Below are 20595 nucleotides of genomic sequence, written 5' to 3'. Positions count from 1 at the left end.
ACCCGGGGAAGGGAGGGTCCCGGCAAGGGGTGTGGGAGGCAGCAGGGCGGGGCAGTGACAGCCCCTACCCACTCCCTGTGTCTCTGGTCCTGCAGGAGCACCCTCCAACCATGAACCACCTGGACTCCAGCAGCAACCCGTCCTCCACCACGTCCTCCACGCCCTCCTCGCCGGCTCCCTTCCCAACATCGTCCAACCCGTCCAGTGCCACCACGCCCCCCAACCCCTCGCCCGGCCAGCGGGACAGCAGGTTCAACTTCCCAGGTACCATACCACCGGGCTTTTGGGGGGCTTTTAGGGATGGGGTCACATGCACTTCTCAGCACACCCCAGCAGGCTCAGGGTCAAACACTGCAGCCACTGAGAGCACTTGCGGGGAGCCAGGCACTGTGCCCAGCTCAATTACATTACCGTATTTAAACTTGATAACAGCCCTGAATTGTACCCATTTTACAGATGGGAACACTGAGGTTCAGAGAGAGAAAGTGACTTGCCCTGAGCTGTTCAGCATGTAAGCAGTAGAGCAAGATCAAAGCCAAGTCTGTCTGACATGAAGCCTGTGTTCTTGACAGAACCCCCATGCTGCCCTCCTGCACATGCCTGGCTTCTACTGGACTTGCTCACTGGCTCAGGGCTTCTGAGCTCCCAGGGAGCCAGGGCGGGTCCAGAAGGCCTGGGAGAGGGGATCCAGCCTCTGTCACTTACCTGCTCTGAGATCTGAACCCGCTACCTAAACAGAAGTGTTGGTTCCCTTTTCCATAAAACTAGAGACCCCATAGAGTTGGAATTAGGTTATCCCCCAGGTGTAGTTGACGACACTGAGTCCCACAGGGCCGACCTGACCAGAGCTGGCCTGACTCTACCACAGCCCAGGCTGCCCTGGGGTCTGTAGGGCCAGGACCCCTTCCTCTTGGCCAGGCCTGGGGTGTGCTGCCTCCCCAGGGAGAGGAGCGGAGCCCACGTGTCCATTTGAGGACTGAGCCCGGCCTTGGCCTCCCCGGCAGCTCCTAGCAGTAGGTCTTGGCCTTCGGTGTATTCAGTTGGCAGCCTGGAGGAAGGAGGGGCTCTGGGATGCTCCAGTTTTCTCCCGGCCGAGCCACAGGCCCACTGCCAGCTTCAGCCCGTGGAGTCCTGGGCAGGTCCCACCTGTCACTCCAGGCCCAGGAGGACAGACGTACAGCTCTCCCTGTGCCAAGGGACCCAGCTGGGCCACCCGCAGCCAGCAGGAGGCCTGGCAACCTCTCTGGGCCCATCTCAGCAGGGTTCTAGGGACTTCTTCAGGGGTTGGGGAGAGACTGCCTTTGTAGGAATCTTTTTTTCTCTTTTGCTGTCCCTTCTCCTTAATCCGCACGTGGCTGGGTATCTTCTGACACGAATGCATCGTCATGACCCTACCCGTCCCCCCTGCCATTGAGCGATGGCCTATTTGATTAACCTCCTCTCCCATTCTGCTTTGTCATTAATATGCTCTGAAACTGGGCCTTCGGCTAAACCTCCTGGTTTGGATTTTTCTAAAAGAAAGGGCCTGTTTGAAAAACAGCAGCCACAGAGAAAGCGCTTTGTGTGACGTCAGCCAGCGTCTCGGCTTTCCCCGATGCCCCGCGCTGGGCCCGCATTGTCCGCTGCACAGAGCCCTCACTCTCTCCGGGCCCTGTTAGCTCTCTGGTCACCGCAGTGTCCGGGCCGGGCTGGTCGGGGGGTGTTAACCTTGGAGAGAAACCCCTGCCGTCCACCACCCTGCTGTGCAGGAGCATTTCAGCTTATCTTCAAGGATAAACCTGGGGAAAAGTTATTTATACCCCGTTGTGCAATACAACTGGAGCGGTTAACAAACTTCCCCAGGTCCCAGAGCCTCATAAGTGGCAGAGCTGGGGGTAGAGGCACGCTGTCTGAGTTCAGATCCCCAGCGAGCCCCCTTCAGTTTTCCATAAAAGAGGATGTTCTTCCCTGGAAGGTGAGGTCGAGTCTCAGAACCCTCAGCACCACGGTCAAATGTTTTCAGAATCATTACTCTCCCCGTTGATTTTACCCTCCTGGGCCCGTGCACATTTCACAGAGAAGCAGGCCTGAGAGGGGAACGGAATGGGCTGGGGCTCTGCAGCAGGGTGGCCATGGAGGTTGGGTCTCTGAACCCCAGTCCTCAGGGCAAGCCCCTTCACTCCTGGGGGCTCCTGCCAACACCCGCTCTCTCTAAGCTTCTTTCCTCCTTCCTGCATGGATCACCCTGTCCTGGCCAGGCCCACCGGGGACATGCCTGCCTCAGCCCGATAACCAGCCCGCCCTCCAAGCCCATGCCTGTGCCCCCTCCCCTTCGCTTCATTTGCTGTTCTGTGTGTGACTCACCTCCTCTTCTGTTTAAAGCTGCCTACTTCATTCATCATAGACAGCAGTTTATCTTTCCAGGTGAGTCCTTTGCATGGTCCCACTAACTGTCCTCTGCTGTGACCCCTCTGCTCGGCCCACCTGGGCGCCTCACCCTCGGCACCTTGGAGGTGCTTGAGTCTCAGACCGCCCTGTTTTGAGAGCTGCCTGTCTGTTGAGGCTGGAAAGGGGGGCAGGGTGAGTAGTAGCCTTCACAGGGGCAGTACCTTGCTGGCAGGGACCGTGGCATCCATCCTGTTCAGCCCCTTGGACAGAAACTACAGGCAACTTGTCCAGGGTCACACGCCAGGAGGTGGCAGGAACTCCTTTTGCATAATGAGGGGGGGGGGGGGGGACTTTTTTTTGATGCCTTCTGTGCATCTGTCATGGTATGCTCCTCCGCACACTGACCAGGAAACTGCTTATCTCACAGAAGCCAAAGCCAATTTGGGAAGGTCTGCAGGCTTCCCTTACTCAGTGGGCTTCACCTTCCAGAGCCTTGTCGCATGGCGCCATCTGCTGGCCACTTATTGGAAAAGCCGCCTCAATGAAGAAAGAAAACTTATGACAATCATTTATTGATTCCCTTCCACAAAAATTGTTTTGCGCACCTACTATGTGCCAGTCTTTGCATTTGGCCATATTCCTGCCCATAAGGCATTTATCTGGTCAGTCCTTATTTCTCTAGCTGAAGGTGACAAGCACCATTATAAGTAATCTGCCACTTTAAATCTTAATTTAGCCATGTGAAGGTTCAGCTTTAGACAAAGTCTGTAGCTAATTGTTTTTTTCCTAGTTTAAAAATGTCTGTGCTGAAGTCTTGGTATTTTGGTTATTCCAGGCTCTTCTATTAGGGGAGTGGCTGGGAGCATTTGTCAGTTCTTAGAGGACCATCCATAGGGTACTGCAGGCGCGCAGGCTGGCTGGGGCAGGGGCAGGCTCCCCGAGCTGCCTCTGTGGTTTCATACCAGTTGTTGCTGTGGTTTCCCTCAGGAGCCTGCTGGCTCTAGGATGGCGTGCAGGGCAGTGCCTGGAAGCATTGGGAAAACGTGCCTCTGCTTTCAAAAGGATACATTTTGCTCTGCAGATGTGCTGTGGGGAAGGGAAGGGAACTATTTCCATTAAAACAAACATGGACACATTTTGGAGCAGAATGCAAAGTATGGGGCTTCAGAGACGTTTTGCCCTCCCACCGAAGTGCTGCTTCTCCCTGAACCCCCCACCCCACGCATGATTTTCTTCCGTGGAAGCATTTGAGTGGTGTTGGATGGGAGAAGTGTCAGGCCTCCCTGGCAGTCTGCGGACACGATACAGCGGTGCTTGGAGGAGGCCTTAGCAGCGGCTGCCCGGGCCTGGCATCTCCCAGAGACTGTGCACTGGATGTTGGGCACACGCGTGCGTTTCCTTGATAAGAAGGCCCGCGGCTGCTATCAGATTCTTTATGTCTGCGAGCTTCCAGAGAGGTTGAGAACCTGTGGTTCAGATACCGACTTCTGCGCATGGGCCACGAAGTTTCAACTGCACTGTACGTGCGCGCCCGCACGTGGTATTTTGTGGAAGAGCCACACTCAAGGAGCCAAAGAGCCTCATGTGGCTCGCGAGCCGCAGTTTGCCGACCACTGGCCTAGGAGAAAGCCCTGGAGTGAGGTCGAGGGAAGTTTGATGGCCGATGGGGAGGCTCTTTGTCCTAGAAGACAGGGAGAGGCGCGATTAGCCTGAGCCGCTGCTAACTCCAGTTTATCTTCTTTAGCTGATAAAAGAGGAGGGAGCGAGGGGCCCAGCCGGCCCCAGGGCTGCCAGTCTCCCCGAGTGCATTGGCGAGAACAGGAGGAGGCAGGCAGCAGCAGGAGCAGCTATAGAGGCCTTGGCCTTATGTAACACACTGGTTTCGCCCTGGGTGACCATCTCTCAGGTGTCCCTGTGCAGCTTCCGGTGCCAAAACTGGGAAAGCCCCAGACTCAGGGGGCGGCCCCAGCTGGTGTGTGGGCTGTGTGTTTCTTCCTCTCCCTGCGAGCTGTCCACCAGCGGACCAAACCTGGAAGCCGAGGGGGCAGGCTCAGCTCCCGCCAGAAATTCCCAGCCCCGGTGCCAGGCACCAGGTGTCCCTCACGAGCCACCTGTAAGTCCTCCTTCTGCCTCCGCTGGCCACCAGCCCCGGCCTCCAAGCAGAGCAGGAGGGCCTGGCCCACATCCAGTCAACAGTAGCCCAGGTTGCTTCCACCACTTGCTGGTATGAGGCAGTTAGACCACAGGGGAATGGCGTTCACTGAGGCTTCATCCTCCTCGCCCACCTGGGGCCCCTCTGGGACAAACCAAGTGCTGTAGAGGCTGCGTTCAGGTTCCGTTTCAGGAAAAGCACAAGGTGGCCCCGTGGGAAGGGCTGGAGAACCTGTGTGTAGCCCTGTGAGGGGCGGCTGGGGGAGAACCCACTTCCCTGCGAGTAAGCGCTGTGTCTTTCACGGGGGTGGGAAGGTGGTCTCACGCTTCGTATTTGCTTTTTGTTTCCTCCAGACATTTCCGCATTTCCACCGGCAGCCCCGTTTCCCGATGCAGCCGACAGCACCCGGTAGGCATTCCCGTGCTGTGTCCTCTTTCTCCTCCATGGGGACTCGTGGCAGCTGGATCCACATCTCTGACCGTCTCCCCGCGCCCCGTGAACCTCTGACCTCCCACTTTGCATATGGGCCAGCCAGATGGCAAACGGCTTGGGCTAAGGCACCCTAGGCCCCTGAGCTCAGCCAGAGGGTTTTTTTCGCCTCTTATCGGTGCAGTCAACATTGGGTGGGGCGGTAAACCTGACCCAGGAGGAGGGGGCAAAGGGTACTCAGAGTTATAGAAACTACTAGAAATAGCTCCTGCTCATGCAGCCCTAGCTCAGTGTCAGGCCACGCTGAGCACCTGACTTAGGTTCCCAAGTAGGTACATCCTCAGTGTACAGATGGGATCGCCAGCTCAGAGAGGTTAAGAAACTGCGTAAAGTCACACAGCCGGGACGTACCAGAACCAATTCTCAAGTAGAATCTCAAGTTCTGTGCTTGTGTTGGAACCTCCATACTGGCTGTCAGGTCGAAAGGGCCTTGGTGGTCCCTGCCCCCCCCCCCCCCCACCCCCAACCCCGCCACCCTCAGGAGAAGGCCGAGGCTGGAGAAGGGAATGGGGCCTGGTCCTCGGCCTCCTGACTATTTCCACAGCATCCAGACCGCCTTTCCCATAGGTGAGGGTCAAAGTCAGGATCCAGGCCTGGTGGCCTCTTCTCAGACCTCACAGGGGAGTCCCCGGCCCAGCTGAGAGCGGAGTGGCCCACCCTCAGGGCCTCCTTGACAAACCCAGTTTTACTCTTAGGCTCGACGACCAGCCGAAGGCAGACGTGTTGGAGGATCATGAAGTAGAGGTGAGCCTAGACAGCGCCTTCTCTCCCCTCCCTCTTTCCCTCCAGCTCAGCATGCAGAGCGGGTTAGGTGCCGGGCCCTGCGAGGCCACCTCAGGTGCCTGCTGCAGCAGATGTGGCCAGATGTGCTTGGCAGGGAAGAAGGATGAGGAAGCAAGCTTCCCTTTGCTTTTCTGTTTTGGAGGCTAAAGTCAGCTCTTAATGCCCATGATTCCCACCCCTAGCCTGGAGGCCCGGGCCCAGCCCTGGAGACTCTGCTTCAGTCCGTCTAGGGTGGGGCCAGACATCTGTTACCAAAGCTCCCCAGCTGATTCTGATTGTACCCAAGTCCAACACTACTTGACCCTTGAACCACAGTATCAGCCGAGCCTGGCTCCCTGCAAAGCGAGCAGAATGTTAACTAACTCCTGCCCAGAGAAGAGTCAGACGCTTGTGCTTAAACAAAAGAACACCCAGGAAGCATGAATGCGGTTACATTCTTCATGCCGGGGATGTCGGCGCTTCCCCAGTGATCAGATGTCACTCATAGGGAGCTCTTGGTGTGTTAGGCCTCCCCCCCCATGCCCCCCTCCCCCGCCAAGGCCTGTATTTCGTGGATTTGGACACTGAGGTGCCAAGTGACCTGCCTATTGTCCACACAAGCCAGTGCAGGGCTGGCACCGGGACCCGGGCCTCCCAACCCTGTGCCCGTCCTCCTCCCTCACCTGATAGGGGCTCCGGGGAGGGGGAGTCAGTGGAGCCCAGATCTGCTGCCCCTCAGTTCCTTCCTCCTGTCCTTCCAGGCCGAGGAGCCGGAGGCTGGCAAGTCAGAGGCGGAAGACGACGAGGACGAGGACGAGGTGGACGACCTGCCGAGCTCCCGCCGCACCTGGCGGGGCCCCATCTCCCGCAAGGCCAGCCAGACCAGCGTGTACCTGCAGGAGTGGGACATCCCCTTCGAGCAGGTGGAGCTGGGCGAGCCCATCGGGCAGGGCCGCTGGGGCCGCGTGCACCGTGGCCGCTGGCACGGCGAGGTGGCCATCCGCCTGCTGGAGATGGACGGCCACAACCAGGACCACCTGAAGCTGTTCAAGAAGGAGGTGATGAACTACCGGCAGACGCGGCACGAGAACGTGGTGCTCTTCATGGGGGCCTGCATGAACCCGCCCCACCTGGCCATCATCACCAGGTAACCCCACCCCGGCCCTCGCTGGGGTGGCCTCCTCAGCCTCACCTTCCCTGGGGGCCCTGATACTTATGTGGATGCCCTGGAGAGGGTGGAAGATTTTTGGTTTTAGTTAAGTTTATTTTTCAGTTATAGTTGACAGGCAATATTATATTAGTTTCAGGTGTACAGCATAGTGATTGGACATGGATACACCCCCATTTTGCTTGTTTATCAGAAACAGACATAAGTCACCACCCACCAGAACTCCTGAGCAGTGCGAGGTCACCCGCCACCACACCCGGGGACAAAATGCCAGCCCAGAGCACGACAGCGTGGTTCCTTAGGCAGCCTTATGGTGGTGATGCCAGCTCCACAACCCCCACACCCCAGGCGCCAGCGCTGTCCGTCAGTCCTTCCATCCTTCCATCTCTTACCCACCCAGTCCCATAAAAGATCTGAGCAGTTCTCAACCTGTGGGTCTCGACCCCTTTGGCGGTTGAACGACCCTTTCACAGGGGTCGCCTAAGACCATCCTGCATATCAGATATTTACATTACGATTCCTAACAGTAGCAACGTTACAGTTATGAAGTAGCAACGAAAATAATTTTATGGTTGGGTCACAACATGGGGAACTGTATTTAAAGGGCCAGAAGGTTGAGAACCACTGGCTTAAAATGAATACCTATAATAATGAAGCAGGGCCTTCGTTGACAAAGGTTTAGCGTGCTTTACTAGTAGAATATCCTGAAGGCACTTGGGACACAGGTAAGGAACTATCAGCCAATATTCTGGACCCTCATCTGCTCTCAAAGTTTCTGAGGCTCCAGCATCTTATCTCCTTGGAGACATTTTCTAATGACTAGCCCAGGGGTGGGCAAACTTTTTGACTCGAGGGCCACAATGGGTTCTTAAACTGGACCGGAGGGCCGGAACAAAAGCATGGATGGAGTGTCTGTGTGAACTAATATAAATTCAAAGTAAACATCATTACATAAAAGGGTACGGTCTTTTTTTTTTTTAGTTTTATTCATTTCAAACGGGCCGGATCGGGCCGAGGGCCGTAGTTTGCCCACAGCTGGACTAGCCCCTCCCTCAGGTGGCGTAAGTCACCTTCTCCCTGGATCAGGAGGGTGGGTGCACGTTCTCTCTGGGTCCTTCCTCACCTCACGTTTTAGGGGGCAATGTAGAGGGGGACCCCAAAATGCGGGCCCTTATCCAATAACCACGCTGACACCCCTCCACCGTCCTCCCACTCTCCTTTACTGAAATAAAATCTCTGTGATCAGAAAACAATAGAAACGATCATGAGAATCATTACAGGGAGCCCCAGGGCCCGACGTTGCCCTGGGCCACAAATGGGGTGCATGTGAGTTTGTGTTTGTACGTTCAGGCAGGCCCAGAGGATTGGGAGGCAGGCTTGGTTAAGAACGAGGATTCTGGTGCAGGGGTTGGAGAGAGCACAGCTCTCCCCACGGCCCCTCCCAGGCTCCACAGGGCCGGGGTCAGGCTGCACTGGCCCCAAACCTCTGCCTGACCCGCCGCTCTCAATAGCTTCTGCAAGGGGCGGACGTTACACTCGTTTGTGAGGGACCCCAAGACATCGCTGGACATCAACAAGACGCGGCAGATCGCTCAGGAGATCATCAAGGTAAGCGGCGTCCTCCTGCTCTGTCTGCCTGTGTCAGGGTGGTGGCGGCTGCCTTTGTCTCTCCCCTGCGTTGGGGTACCTCAAGGGTGGGACCCCTACACGCCTCCCCTCCATCTGTGTCTCATCAATTAGAGCTACAGCTGGAAACTAGGTGAGCAGTGAGGGAATGGATTGGTCAGGGAGGAACGCAGCGGGCTTTAACGCCAGGCGGCCTGAGTTTGAATCCTGCTCCCATCAGCTGTGTGACTTTGGGCAGGTGGTTAAGCCTCTCTGAGCCTTGGCTTCCGTATAAAACGGGGAAACCAACATAACCTCCCTTGGAGGATGGACACAAGGGTAACACGGGATCATCTACGGAGAGAGCATTGGGCCCGGGGCCAGCACTGGGTGTGTGTGTTAGCATTGTGGTGGGGGGCTGGGGGAGCACCCACACTTCTGCCTTAAAAGTTTCCAAATCCAAGTTTCATGAGGACAGGCCCCCGGGCTCAACTCAGGCAGCCCTTTTTCTTTCTTTCATCCTTTTAAAGTAGTTAAATAAAAATGAAGAAAAAACTTTTTTTTTTGCTTTCTTTAGCAACAGGCCCAGATAAAAACTAGAATACTGCGGGGTGGGAGTTCCTCTTTTCTTGTTTTCGGTTGAAAAGCTTTCCCAGCAGCTGCCCCCAGGTTTGGGTCCCTTTCCGGCCTTTCCTTTCTCTTCTGCCTTAGCCCAGCCTCCTTTCCTTTCTCCGCCCTCTCCCTCTCCCCCGCCCCCCCCGCCCCCCCCCCCCCCCCCCCCCCCCCCGAGCCCTTGCCCAGTCTGAGGGTACAAGCCGGCTGGTTAAAGCCTGGATAGAGGTCCCAGATCACATGGGTCCTGTATGCCTTAATACGGATGGTTTCGTCATGCTTTATATACTTCCTGGCACCCAGCTTCCCACCCTTCTCCCTCTCCTCGTGTCCCACGTTAGCTAAGTCTGAGTAGGATGCTGGACAACACAGGCATGGAAAGGGCACAGATGGACCAAAGCCAGATCTCAGCTGTGTGGCCTGGAGCAGGTGACCGCCTCTCTCTGAGTTGGGTTTCCTCATCTGTAAAATGGAGACAGTCACACCGCGTGAGATTGTGAAGATTAAGTGAGGCGATCTGGGTATGGCGTCGAGCTCGGTGCCTGGCCCAGGTGGACACTAGGTCATTGTCACTCTTCTCCCCTCCCCCTGACGTGGGGCTCTGCTGTCTTCCAGGGCATGGGGTACCTGCATGCCAAGGGCATCGTGCACAAGGATCTCAAATCCAAGAACGTCTTCTATGACAACGGCAAAGTGGTCATCACCGACTTTGGGCTGTTCGGGATGTCAGGCGTGGTCCGAGAGGGACGGTGAGTTGGCCTTGGGCATCCGGACGGAACTGGGAGGAACTGGGGTGCTGGGTGGGCCTGGGTCCAGCTGGGGTCTGGGCACTCCTGCGTCTGAGGAGCAGCCCTCCCTGTAGGAAGGGCCAGTTTGCTTTGGTCCTGCCTTTGTGGTTCTGGTCCAGAATCAGATTTGATAACCTGCAGGTCCCTCGTACACTTGGTTCTCAGGCTGACCCAGGGAGGCTGGGTCCCCTCACTCACATTTACCACCTTGGGCAGAAGACCAGGGTTCAAGTCCCCCATGTGAGGAAGGGCATCAGGCGTTATTTCTCCAAATCTTGAAGGGGTGGGATGGGGAGAAAGGCTCCTCTCCAAGCATCTGGGGGACCCCCGGGAGGCAGAGTGGCAGCCGGGCTGGAGAGCCAGCTCCAGGCCAGGTCCTGAGATGCACAGCAGGTCTGATTTCCTGCACAGGGATGTGCTCCAGTCCTCCAGGATGTGCTCCGAGAACCAGGCACCTGCCAGCGTGGCTCCCTCCCCATCCCCCTTCTTGGCTGGCTTCCCTAGAAAAACCCGGCTATCGCTCTCCTGCTACATTCCCCCCAAGCGCCCCCGTGCCTTGGCAAGTGCGGGCTCAGCGTGTGGCCTCTCTGGGCCGGGCGTGGGTGGTGCCAGGCGAGCCTCTACAGGCCGCTCGCTGAAAGGCTTTGTGTCCGTGCCCTGGCTTCTTGGCCACCAGGCGTGAGAACCAGCTGAAGCTGTCACATGACTGGCTGTGCTACTTGGCTCCTGAGATCGTGCGTGAGATGACCCCCGGGAAAGAAGAGGATCAGCTGCCGTTCTCCAAAGCTGCTGACGTCTATGCATTCGGGTGAGGAGGCCCTGCTGCGGCTCTGAGGCTGGGGGCCGGGGTGGGGGCCGGGGGCGTGCTTTGAGCCCTGGCTCTGCTGCTTGTTGGGCGAGTGACTGCACCACTGACCCTCCCTTTCCCTCCCTGTAAAATGGGAGAGTAATGGCACCTCCCCAATAGCATAGTTTCATGAGGACTAAGGTCTCACCCATTGTCCGTGAGGACGCTCACCAGAGCTAAGAACTGCCCCTCTGGGTCCCCTCACTCTGGGATGTCCTGCCAGCAACCTCTAGTGCCCCTGGAAAGTGAGCAAAAGAAAAACGGAGGATACAGGGTGGGGCAAAAGGAGGTTTGCAGTTATGAGTACACGAAACAGATCATTCTTACATTACTATTTATTTTCCATACGAATAACTGCAAACCTCCTTCTGCCCCACCCTGTCTAATGTGAGCCACATAGGAAGTTTTCTCTTGGCCGCATTAAAAAAGAAAAACCGATGAAATCCGTTGCAGTCATGTATTTTCTGTAACTTGGATTCTCCAAAATATTATCACTTCAACGTGTAATCAGAAATTAAAATTGAAGGGGCTGCCTTACCACCGTACAGAGTCGAAAAGCCTGGCGTGTATTTTAACACCCACATTACAACTCAGTTTCACGCCCACGTGAGAGTGGCTCAGTGGCCCCCACACGGGACAGTGTGGCTCTAACAGAGGAGGTCCCCATCCAGATCAGTCGGGAAAGGCCAGGGGACTGGGAGAGGCTGAGTGAGGCCTCACCCTGTAATCTCTCGGATGTCCTTCCCTCGGAGGTGGTCTCTCACCCTCCTCCTTCCTTATCATTTCTGAAGAACCCTGTGTGCCAGGCACTGGGCGTGGCATTTTTTTTTTTTTTTTAAATATATTTTATTGATTTTTTACAGAGAGGAAGGGAGAGAGATAGAGAGTCAGAAACATCGATGAGAGAGAAACATCGACCAGCTGCCTCCTGCACATCTCCCACTGGGGATATGCCCGCAACCAAGGTACATGCCCTTGACCGGAATCGAACCCGGGACCCTTCAGTCCGCAGGCCGACGCTCTATCCACCGAGCCAAACCGGTTTCGGCAGGGGCGTGGCATTTTTGTTGCTCCTCAAACAACCTTTGGATGTAGGCATCAGTCCCACTAATGTTGACAGTTATACCAGGATCTCTGCTCAGAGCCTGGGCTGCCTCAGACTCCCCAGCACAATGGGAACACCAGGCCACAGACACTCTAGACCAGCGGTTCTCAACCTGTGGGTCGCGACCCTTTGGGGGTCGAACGACCCTTTCACAGGGGTCGCCTAAGACCATCGGAAAACACATATATAATTACATATTGTTTTTGTGATTAATCACTGTGCTTTAATTATGTTCAATTTGTAACAATGAAATTGGGGGTCACCAAAACATGAGAAACTGTATTAAAGGGTCGAGGCATTAGGAAGGTTGAGAACCACTGCTAGACCCTCCAGGACGCGGTCATGGCATTCCCTGAAGCCCAGCCGGTAGAGAAGGCTGGAGAAGGATCCTGGAGCCTCTGGCTGGGCTCCTGGCATTGGCAGCAGGAGCCCCGGGCGTGAGCTGGACTGAGTGGTCCAGGAGCTCACGCTTCACGGATGGTCTCCACAGGACCGTTTGGTATGAGCTGCAAGCAAGAGACTGGCCCTTTAAGAACCAAGCCGCAGAGGCCTTGATCTGGCAGATCGGAAGTGGAGAGGGAATGAAGCGAGTCCTGGCCTCCGCCAGCCTGGGGAAGGAGGTCACGGTGAGTAGCCACCTGTCCGAGGACAGGGAGGAAGGGCTAGAGCAGTGATGGCGAACCTATGACACGCGTGTCAGAGATGACACGCGAACTCATTTTTTTGGTTGATTTTTCTTTGTTAAATGGCATTTAAATATATAAAATAAATATCAAAAATAGAAGTCTTTGTTTTACTGTGGTTGTAAATATAAAAAAATTTCTATATGTGACACGGCACCAGAGTTAAGTTAGGGTTTTTCAAAATGCTGACACGCCGAGCTCAAAAGGTTCGCCATCACTGGGCTAGAGGGAGGGCGTGGGCACTTGGCCTGGCTGCGCTTCCTTCACACACCTGAGCCGTGCGACCTGGGGCAGATGTGTGCCAGATGTGTGCCAGGCAGGCCTCGTTGCTGCTGGCTGGCAGCCCGTGTCCTTTATCACCCCACGCTTACCCTCCTTCTTAAAAAAAAAGCTTCCCTGCCCATCGGTTGAGTTCAAACCTGCTGTGTTCTGGCGTCACCTGGAGCCTTTTTGTCTTCTTCAGTCAGTCCCTTGATTGGGCCCTGGCAGTTGGAGATTTCTGTTCCCCTCCACTTTCTGAGACGATTTCTTGTTTATGGCTGTTCTAGTTTCCTGCCCTATGGTGTCTTTGTTTTCTGGTGGAAACTTCCACTAGACAGAATGTGGTCCTTCCGCGTGAGTTTCCGTGTCTTTCACCTTCTGTCACATTTCCTTCCATTCCTCCCCAGCGCTGGGTCCGCAGGGAGGGGATCTCCTTGATCTTATTTTCTACTGCTTCTACCTCATGTTTTATTTCGGAGGCTGCATGATTCATTGCAAGCACTTTATCACTTTGTCAGTTTCTTTCTTTATTGCACCCTGGTCTTGTTTTATGGATAACCCTCCCCTGCACACACACACCGTGTCCTCAGTCGGTGTTTTTAGGGTCCGTTTATCCCCAGTTTTCCTACCTGGCAGCTACCCCAGGGGCCCGGTCATAGTGAGGAGCAAACACCTGAGCTGCCGAGTCTAAGTGGATGTGCACATGCCGCTGTCACGTGGGCACGTCAGCCTGACTGTGCGTGCAGGATGTTTCCTCACAGGTAGCTCTGAATCAAAAGGCTGAAGGTGGGGGTGTACATGTGTGGGTCCCTGAGATTAGGCCGAAGATCGCCACGGTGAGCAGGGCTCTGCTCTGGGGCCGCTCGGGGCCGCCGTGCTGCCCTGTCTCACCTGCTGCACCGCATTTAGTCCTTGTCGCTCAGCCTTCGTTCCCGTGACGCTGAGGCTCCCACCTGTTGCCGCCCCCTCTGCACACATTCAGAGCATCTTGTGTTTCACCTATCAACACACCACCTTCCACTTTCCGTTCTAAAAACTGGTGGCTTCCTTGCCGATGTCTTTTCTATGACCTGTTAATCAGCTTTGTTACTATTGTTCCAGGGAGGTCTGAGAAGGAAGGGAACCCTAGCTGGTTTGGCTCAGTGGATAGAGCATCAGCCTGTGGACTGAAGGGTCCCGGGTTTGATTCCGATCAAGGGCACATGCCCGAGTTGCAGGCTCGATCCCCATTAAGGGGCGTACAGGAGGCAGCCGATCAATGATTCTCTCATCATTGATGTTTCTCTCTCCCTTGCCCTTCCTCTCTGAAATCAATAAAAATATATTTTTTAAAAAAGAAGGAAGATGGGGAGATGGGCTTGTGCGTTTCTATTAGAACTGGAGGTATGAGCGCTTTTCTGAAATTCGGTTATTTCTCAGCCCTGCTGGCCAGTCATCGCAATGTCAGCAAGATGTTCAGGGACCACGAGCCGGGGGTGCTTGCGAGTGCTGAGGGGACCCTGTGCAGAGGCCCCAGCTCACCTTCCTCCCTCTCAGCCGGCTCACACCCACTAACGCCGCCTCTGCCCACAGGAGATCCTGTCCGCCTGCTGGGCTTTCGACCTGCAGGAGAGGCCCAGCTTCACGCTGCTGATGGAAATGCTGGAGAAACTGCCCAAGCTGAACCGGCGGCTCTCCCACCCCGGGCACTTCTGGAAGTCTGCTGAGTAAGTACCCCTTCAGCGGCCAAACCCGCCAGCCAGCCTTGGTAGCTGCATGTGGGGTCTTAGAGGGCACCATGTGCCCTGTGTGCCCAGGACTGTGGCAAACACTCAAAGCAGATGAGCCGGGAACCTCGTTCCTCACCAGTGATACCAGGGTCTCCCTCACCGCGTCTAGTCCGGAGACGCCTTTGTCTCCAGCTCTCCTCTGGAAGCTTCCATATCCCTGTTCTCAGAGAAGTGCTGACGCCGGGCCCAGGCGAGAGGATGCTGCATAGGACAGGGCCACACGGGCCTCTGGACCTCAGAGCATTACCAAAACCCGCAGAGTGGCGGTGGCTTAAAATAGTGCAGACTCAGCACAGAGCTTTCTAGTCCCCCAACCTTTCTCCTTTGCTCAGTAAACAGGTGATGGGTGCGTGAACGAATGAGGGAATAATTGCAGTATGCCGAGTGCGGGGACAGAGCACGGCCTCTGTGGGAGCAGGGACGGGCCTTCTCTGCCCACCCAGGGAGCTTGAGGAAGGGTCTCTGGCAGAGAAGTCCTTGGAGCTGGGCTTTGAACAGGAGCCGTCCCAGGAGAGACCAGGAGCAGAGGGTTCTCCTGGACTTGCAAGAAGTAACTCATTTGACAGCCTGGGCCCCGGTTTTCTCATCCGCAGAAGAGAAAGCTAGGTGCTGTGAGATGGTTCCAGATCCCCTAAAGACCCCATAGCCCACAGTCTCATTTCACTGAGGGAAACTGAGGCACCGCTGGGCACTGCTTCTGGCCCACCACGATCAGCCTCTAAGGAAAAGAATGCCAGCACCCCCTCATGAGTCCGTGTCACAGCTTCCTGTTCATGACTTTTACTTCTACACACTCAGCCTCTAATTCTCCTTTTCTTTTTCTTTTCCATCGGTTTTGTTGCTTTTTTATTTTGGGGGGTGGCTGATGCGATGACCTGTCCTGTCATCTCCCTGTCTCTTCCCGCCATCCTGATTCCTGTGGCTCCTCCTCCACCTGTCACGCGGGGGCCGACCCTACGGCATCACCTGCGGACTTCGCTCCTCCCACACCTGGCAACATGATCGCGGGGCACTCCCAGTCGCTGGCGGAGCCGATACTACGGGAAAGGACGATACGGCCACCCTGACTTTAAGAACCCCTGCCCCGCTCTGGAGGAATAGTGTGTCTTCTGTTACTTCCCTCCCTCTCTGCCTGACGCAGCCTCCCCTCCGCTCACCCTGCTTTCTGCCTGTCTGCATCCAGCTCCTCATCTTTGTGTGTGTTTTTCTCATAAACCTAAGGGATGTTTTTGCAGCTGAAACGGCCGCCGGCAGGGCCTCTGCGGGCTCGTATTTCTCTCGCAGGGCCTCTGCCCACCCTGTGGCAAACGATGGCTTGCGCCTGGGTGAGAGAGAACGGAGGTCATCGTCTGAAACCCCCGGGTGCCCTCTGGCCAGAGCTTACAGAAGAATGCAGTGAGCAGAAGTAGTGAGCTCCAACAAGTCCATCTCCCTAGTCCAGGGCTGAGGGGCAGAGGGCCCATTGGCCAACCTCTGATTCAGATCCTGTGACCGGGCTCCGGGCAGCTCAGGGATGGCTCTTTGCGCCAGGCTCCCCTCCCTGCCCGCTCGGCTGCCAGGCCTGGGATGGAACAGGAGTGTCCCTTTCTCTCCAGGGAAAGAGGGTCCCCTGACCTGGCCAGGCCCCGGCTGCTGCCCCCGCCCCGTGGGGCCCGGTTCTCACTCACGCTGCTCTCCCTTCTCTTTCCTCCCATAGGTTGTAGGCCTGGCTGCCTCGCATGTGCCTGGGGCTTTCTTCCTCCTAATCGTCACTCGGCACCTCGACTCCTGCTCAAATGCAAACCGAGAGGCGGGCACTAACCCGGGGGACGCCATCTCTGCCGCTCCACCTTCTCTCCTGAGGCCTCCTCTTTTGCTTTGTTTGTTTTTAAAACTGGCCCCTCCGTCTCCACCGCCTGCGTGTGCCTGAATAACTGACGTCCGCGGAGGACTCCCTAACAGCTCCCCCCAGAAGGCCCTGGACGCGGCTGCACCCTCTCTAGCTCTTCCTCTGCGGGTGCTAGCGTGTTTTGTTGGGTGGCCCTGCCTCCTACTAACAGCTCAGTGAGACCTGTGCCCTCCCCGCACCCTGCCAACCTGCACGTTGCCAACCCCAGCACGTCGGCCTCCCAGTGGCTGGGTCCAAAGAACAGGGGGAGGGGGTCTGCTTGGCTATTAACCGTAGGGATCTTGTCCAGCAAGGAGTGGGGCGATTTCAGAGCTGCGCAGGGCCGTCCCCTCTGCAGGGCTGCCGGTGGTGGACACCCCAAGGTCTGTTGCCGTAAAAGACAGACACTTGGAAGGACTGCTCAGCAGCGCTCAGGGGGGGTGGTCTGAAAGCAAGGGGCCTGTCTCCAAACAGTTTCATTGATGAAAGCAAAGCTCCTGCCCCCCTCCCACCCGCAACGTTGCTCCCTTTACATCTGCCCAGTGCGGACGGCAATTTCCAGACCCTGAGCCAGCTCATCAAGAGTGTGGTTGGCCGGGCACCCAGAGTCCCTGCATTGTTGCCAAATGCAGATTCCTGGGCCCCCAAGACCCGATCCCGGTCTCTGGAGGCCGGCCCTGAGCACCGCGTGCTTCCAGGTGGCCCTGTTGTTCTCCCGTGTGTGAGGCCCACTTCTCACAGGAGCTGGTGATGTCACTCAGCTCTGGGGTCGGGTGTCCTTCTCCCAGTTCCTCTGGGAGCACGAGCTTCCCTGGGCTGTGGTGAGAAGTCAGCTCACAGGAGCCATGGCAGGTACTTGCTCTGGGAGCTGGGGGCTGTGAGAGGCACAAGCCGCCGCCCTCCAGGCGGCGTGTGGCCAAGGCTGGGCTCCCAACCCGGCACCACCAGGAGCAGCTCTGCTGAGACTGCGGCCGTTGGCTGTGGAATCATTCTCCCTTGGTGGGCTGGGTCCTCTGTGAGCTTCTGGAATTGGCCCGCTCCTTAGCTCATGTCACCCTAATCTGCTCGAGACCAGCGGGGCCGTAACCCTTGTTTTTGTTCCTCTTTGCAGCATTAACAGCAGCAAAGTTGTACCCCGGTTTGAGAGGTTTGGCTTGGGCGCCCTGGAGGCCAGTAATCCAAAGATGTAGCCAGCTGTGCAGTTTCCCCGCCGATTTCCTCCTTTTTCAAAGTGTTTCTAAAACATCCACACAACCTCCACCACAAAAAGCAGCACTCGCCGCCGAAACGTCCGCCCGCCGCTCCCCCAAGCGCCGCAAGCCAGGAGCCCGCGTTCTGGGCTCAGACCTGTTTGTGCGCAGAAAACGCTCGGGTCTCGGAGACGGAGCTGCACCTGCTGTTCCTTAAAGTGACATCACCAACAACCAAACCTGTCCCGACGGGCAGCCAATGTTTACATGTACGTTTCTGCGGAGTGAGCGCGATGTTTTACAATAGGTAATAATAAAAGCAGGCTGTGCGGGGGTGCGCCGGCCCCGCCGGCCGGGACAGCGGACGTGGTGCCCCTGTGGAGAGCCCTGTGGGCAGGGAGCCCGCGCTGGGCCGCAGGAAGGAAAGCCTCCTGGTTGTGGACGTTTTGGGGGCAGGACGGGGGACCACAGATCTGACCTCGCCTCTACTTTGGCCCTAAACCTTGTCGGGAGGGGGGGAAGCTCCCTCGGCCGGGGTCTCCCCTTGTCCCTTCCTCCTCTTGCAGAGGAAACCCTGGCTGGGAACTGAGCTGGAATACGAGGGTCCCCAGATCCCAGAGAGCTGGGTTCACCTCTGACCCCTGCAGTTCAGCCCATCCCAGCTGGAAACGCAGAGACAGATCAAACCCGAATAACATCTGCGCTGATCCAGTGGTTCCCGCCAGGGTTCCACCTTCTGCAGCGAAGTTTCCTTCCTGCCCCCAGGGAGGCAGCCAGGGCCTCGGCTTTTTAGACAGAGCTGAGTCCCTGACATTTGACCCCAGAGCGAAGGCTGTGTGTGCCGTGAAGGCTCCGTGAGGACAGGAAGGTATGGGGGAAGGAGAAGCATCAGTGGGTCCCCGAGCCCCCTCCTAGCCTCAGTGTTACCTGGCTGGTCCCTTAGACACCCATCCTCAGTCACCCCAAGGCGTGGAGCCGCCCATCTCTTCCCCGGCCCCAGTCCTGTTGAAGCCCCTCAGCCCACTCCTGGCTCCCCACTGTCCATGTGCAGAGCTAAGAAGGGAGGCGTGTGCCCCCCCTTTTATGAGAGCCCCCCAGTCTCCAGAGCCTTCCCCAGCACCGAGTCAGGCCTCCCTGTCAGGCCTCCGTTTGAACCAGAAGGACAGCCTGTGATGAGAGAGCATCCTGCCTGTCTTCATTAGAAGCTGCCGCCTCAAGAGACAAGTTCCAGGTGGCAAAGAAGCCCGTCAGTGGACGTTCTGTCCTACTAGGCTCCCCACCAGAAATGACCAAGGGGGGTGAGAGTGGCCGTGTGGTTGGGTTCAGGCCCAGAACCTGTGTCCATGCTCTGAGCCAAGGTGGGAGGCAGGTGGTCCTCCCACCCCTTTCATTTATGCCCCTAGCAAAGCTCCCAATCTTTAGAGCCACCCTCCCCCTTCCTGGTCTGACCAAATTGCCGTATGAAGCGGGCCTCTGCCCAGATGCTGTGGGCCCCTCTCCAGGCCAGGCCAGCACCCTGGCTGAGCGGTACTTGGAGAGCACAGTTGCCGGGCAACGCAAGGTACCCGGCTCCCGCTGCCTGTCCGCCCTCCGGATGGGAGCGCCTCCCCACTTCCCAGTTCGGGTGTGGGAGGAAGATGGGAGCTGGAAACCAGTGGCTTCGGCTTGTGTGGGTCTGTCTGTCCTCTGTGGGGCTGTCTGTGTCTCCCCATCATGCCTTTGGCTTCCCCCTCTGAGCCCGAGGCCGTGCTGGTGAGCCCTGGGTTGGACAGCAGCGGAGCACACGGGGCTCAGTGCCTCCTTAGCCCACGGAAGTTAGTCTGCGTTTTGTTTTTTCTCATGAGTGTGACACTCGTGGGTCAGCTCAAGAAGCTTTCATTGAGCAGCTGCTGTGCTCTGTGCAAGTGCGGGGGGCCTGGTGATAGGACAGTCACCGTCTCCACCCTGATGGAACTGACGGTCTGCCAGGAACCCTGAGAGTGTAGCTGAGCGTCGGGGGGGCACCTCTTCTCCAAGGCCCCGGGCAGCCTCTCCACGCGTAGCCCGAGCCTCTGCACTCCCCGTCATTTAGGATAAACACCTCGGAAAGCCCCCCCACTGGCCCCCTTCCCTGTGTTTCCACGACTGTGAATGAGGTTAGGAAGACGTGCGTGCCCTCCGTGTGCTCTCCCTTCCTGCCCTGGAAACATGAAGGACGGCAGATACTGTGAATTCAGCCTCATGGCCAACTGTGAAGGGGAAGGAGACGCTGGGAGGCCTCCTTGGAGAGAGCTCTGGGGGCTGCAGAGGTCCGCACTGGGGTCAGAGTGGAGCCCAAGCGCTGGCCCTTCAGGGCCCCCCCCCAGTTCCAGCCTCACCTCCAAAGTCCCGAGGTCTGTGTCCCCACTGCCTTTAGCCACCAGAGCCGCAGCCATTGGGTCTCCATGCAACTTGGGGTCCTGAACCCCAGCGAGTCCCTGTTAGTCGTGAGCGGTGTGTAGCAAAGTGACCTCTCCATGTCACCAAATTAAAGACAGGCACGGGGCCCTGGACTCTGCCCCCGCCCAGTGTTTCTTGTGACCTCGGGGGGAGTGGCGCCCTGTAAGCCTGGGTTCGGTGTCGATTTGGGGGCAGGTGGAGACGTAACTGTGAAGCCGAACCGGGAGCTTGGCTTCGCGACGTCAGCCGGGATCTCATCAGCGCGCGCACCCCCTGCGTCTCCTGTGGCCGCGAGGCACACACTTGCTCTTTTGAATGTGATGTAAAATTTGTACAGGAAAAGTTTTTATATTTTCTACCAACTGCATTTGTCTTCCAGAAATGCTATTAATTTAAATTAAAACGATGAGTATTAACGAACGTGCTGTATCACTTTTTGCCACTGGCAAGAACACACCCTCTGCCAGGCCAAGCCTGGGCATCTGGAGTTGGAATAAAACTATACCAAGTTG

The 20595-nt window shown here is 56.8% G+C and overlaps 1 protein-coding gene across 2 annotated transcripts in view; it reads left to right on the top strand.

Moving 5' to 3' along the window:
- Positions 1-20595, top strand: part of KSR1 (kinase suppressor of ras 1) — a 136753-nt gene extending 116158 nt beyond the window's left edge. Inside the window, exons 10-21 of one of the 2 annotated variants that reach the window (XM_070394862.1) lie at positions 96-264; positions 2362-2403; positions 4873-4927; positions 5704-5752; positions 6532-6917; positions 8450-8546; positions 9771-9904; positions 10620-10751; positions 12386-12521; positions 14412-14545; positions 15628-15708; positions 17587-20595. In XM_070394862.1, the coding sequence (XP_070250963.1) occupies positions 96-264; positions 2362-2403; positions 4873-4927; positions 5704-5752; positions 6532-6917; positions 8450-8546; positions 9771-9904; positions 10620-10751; positions 12386-12521; positions 14412-14545; positions 15628-15708; positions 17587-17665 (1494 nt within the window). In that variant the 3' untranslated portion in view covers positions 17666-20595. The remainder of the gene's footprint in view (positions 1-95; positions 265-2361; positions 2404-4872; positions 4928-5703; positions 5753-6531; positions 6918-8449; positions 8547-9770; positions 9905-10619; positions 10752-12385; positions 12522-14411; positions 14546-15627; positions 15709-17586) is intronic. The other variant, XM_070394863.1, reaches the window with a different exon arrangement.

This window comes from Myotis yumanensis, unplaced genomic scaffold (genome assembly GCF_028538775.1).
Source record: "Myotis yumanensis isolate MYYU_CA2020_CCGP unplaced genomic scaffold, mMyoYum1.0.hap1 SCAF_16, whole genome shotgun sequence".
In the NCBI taxonomy this organism is placed as follows: Eukaryota; Metazoa; Chordata; class Mammalia; order Chiroptera; family Vespertilionidae; genus Myotis; species Myotis yumanensis.
Note: the sequence above shows the minus strand (reverse complement) of the source record. Positions and strands in the feature narration are given on the sequence as shown.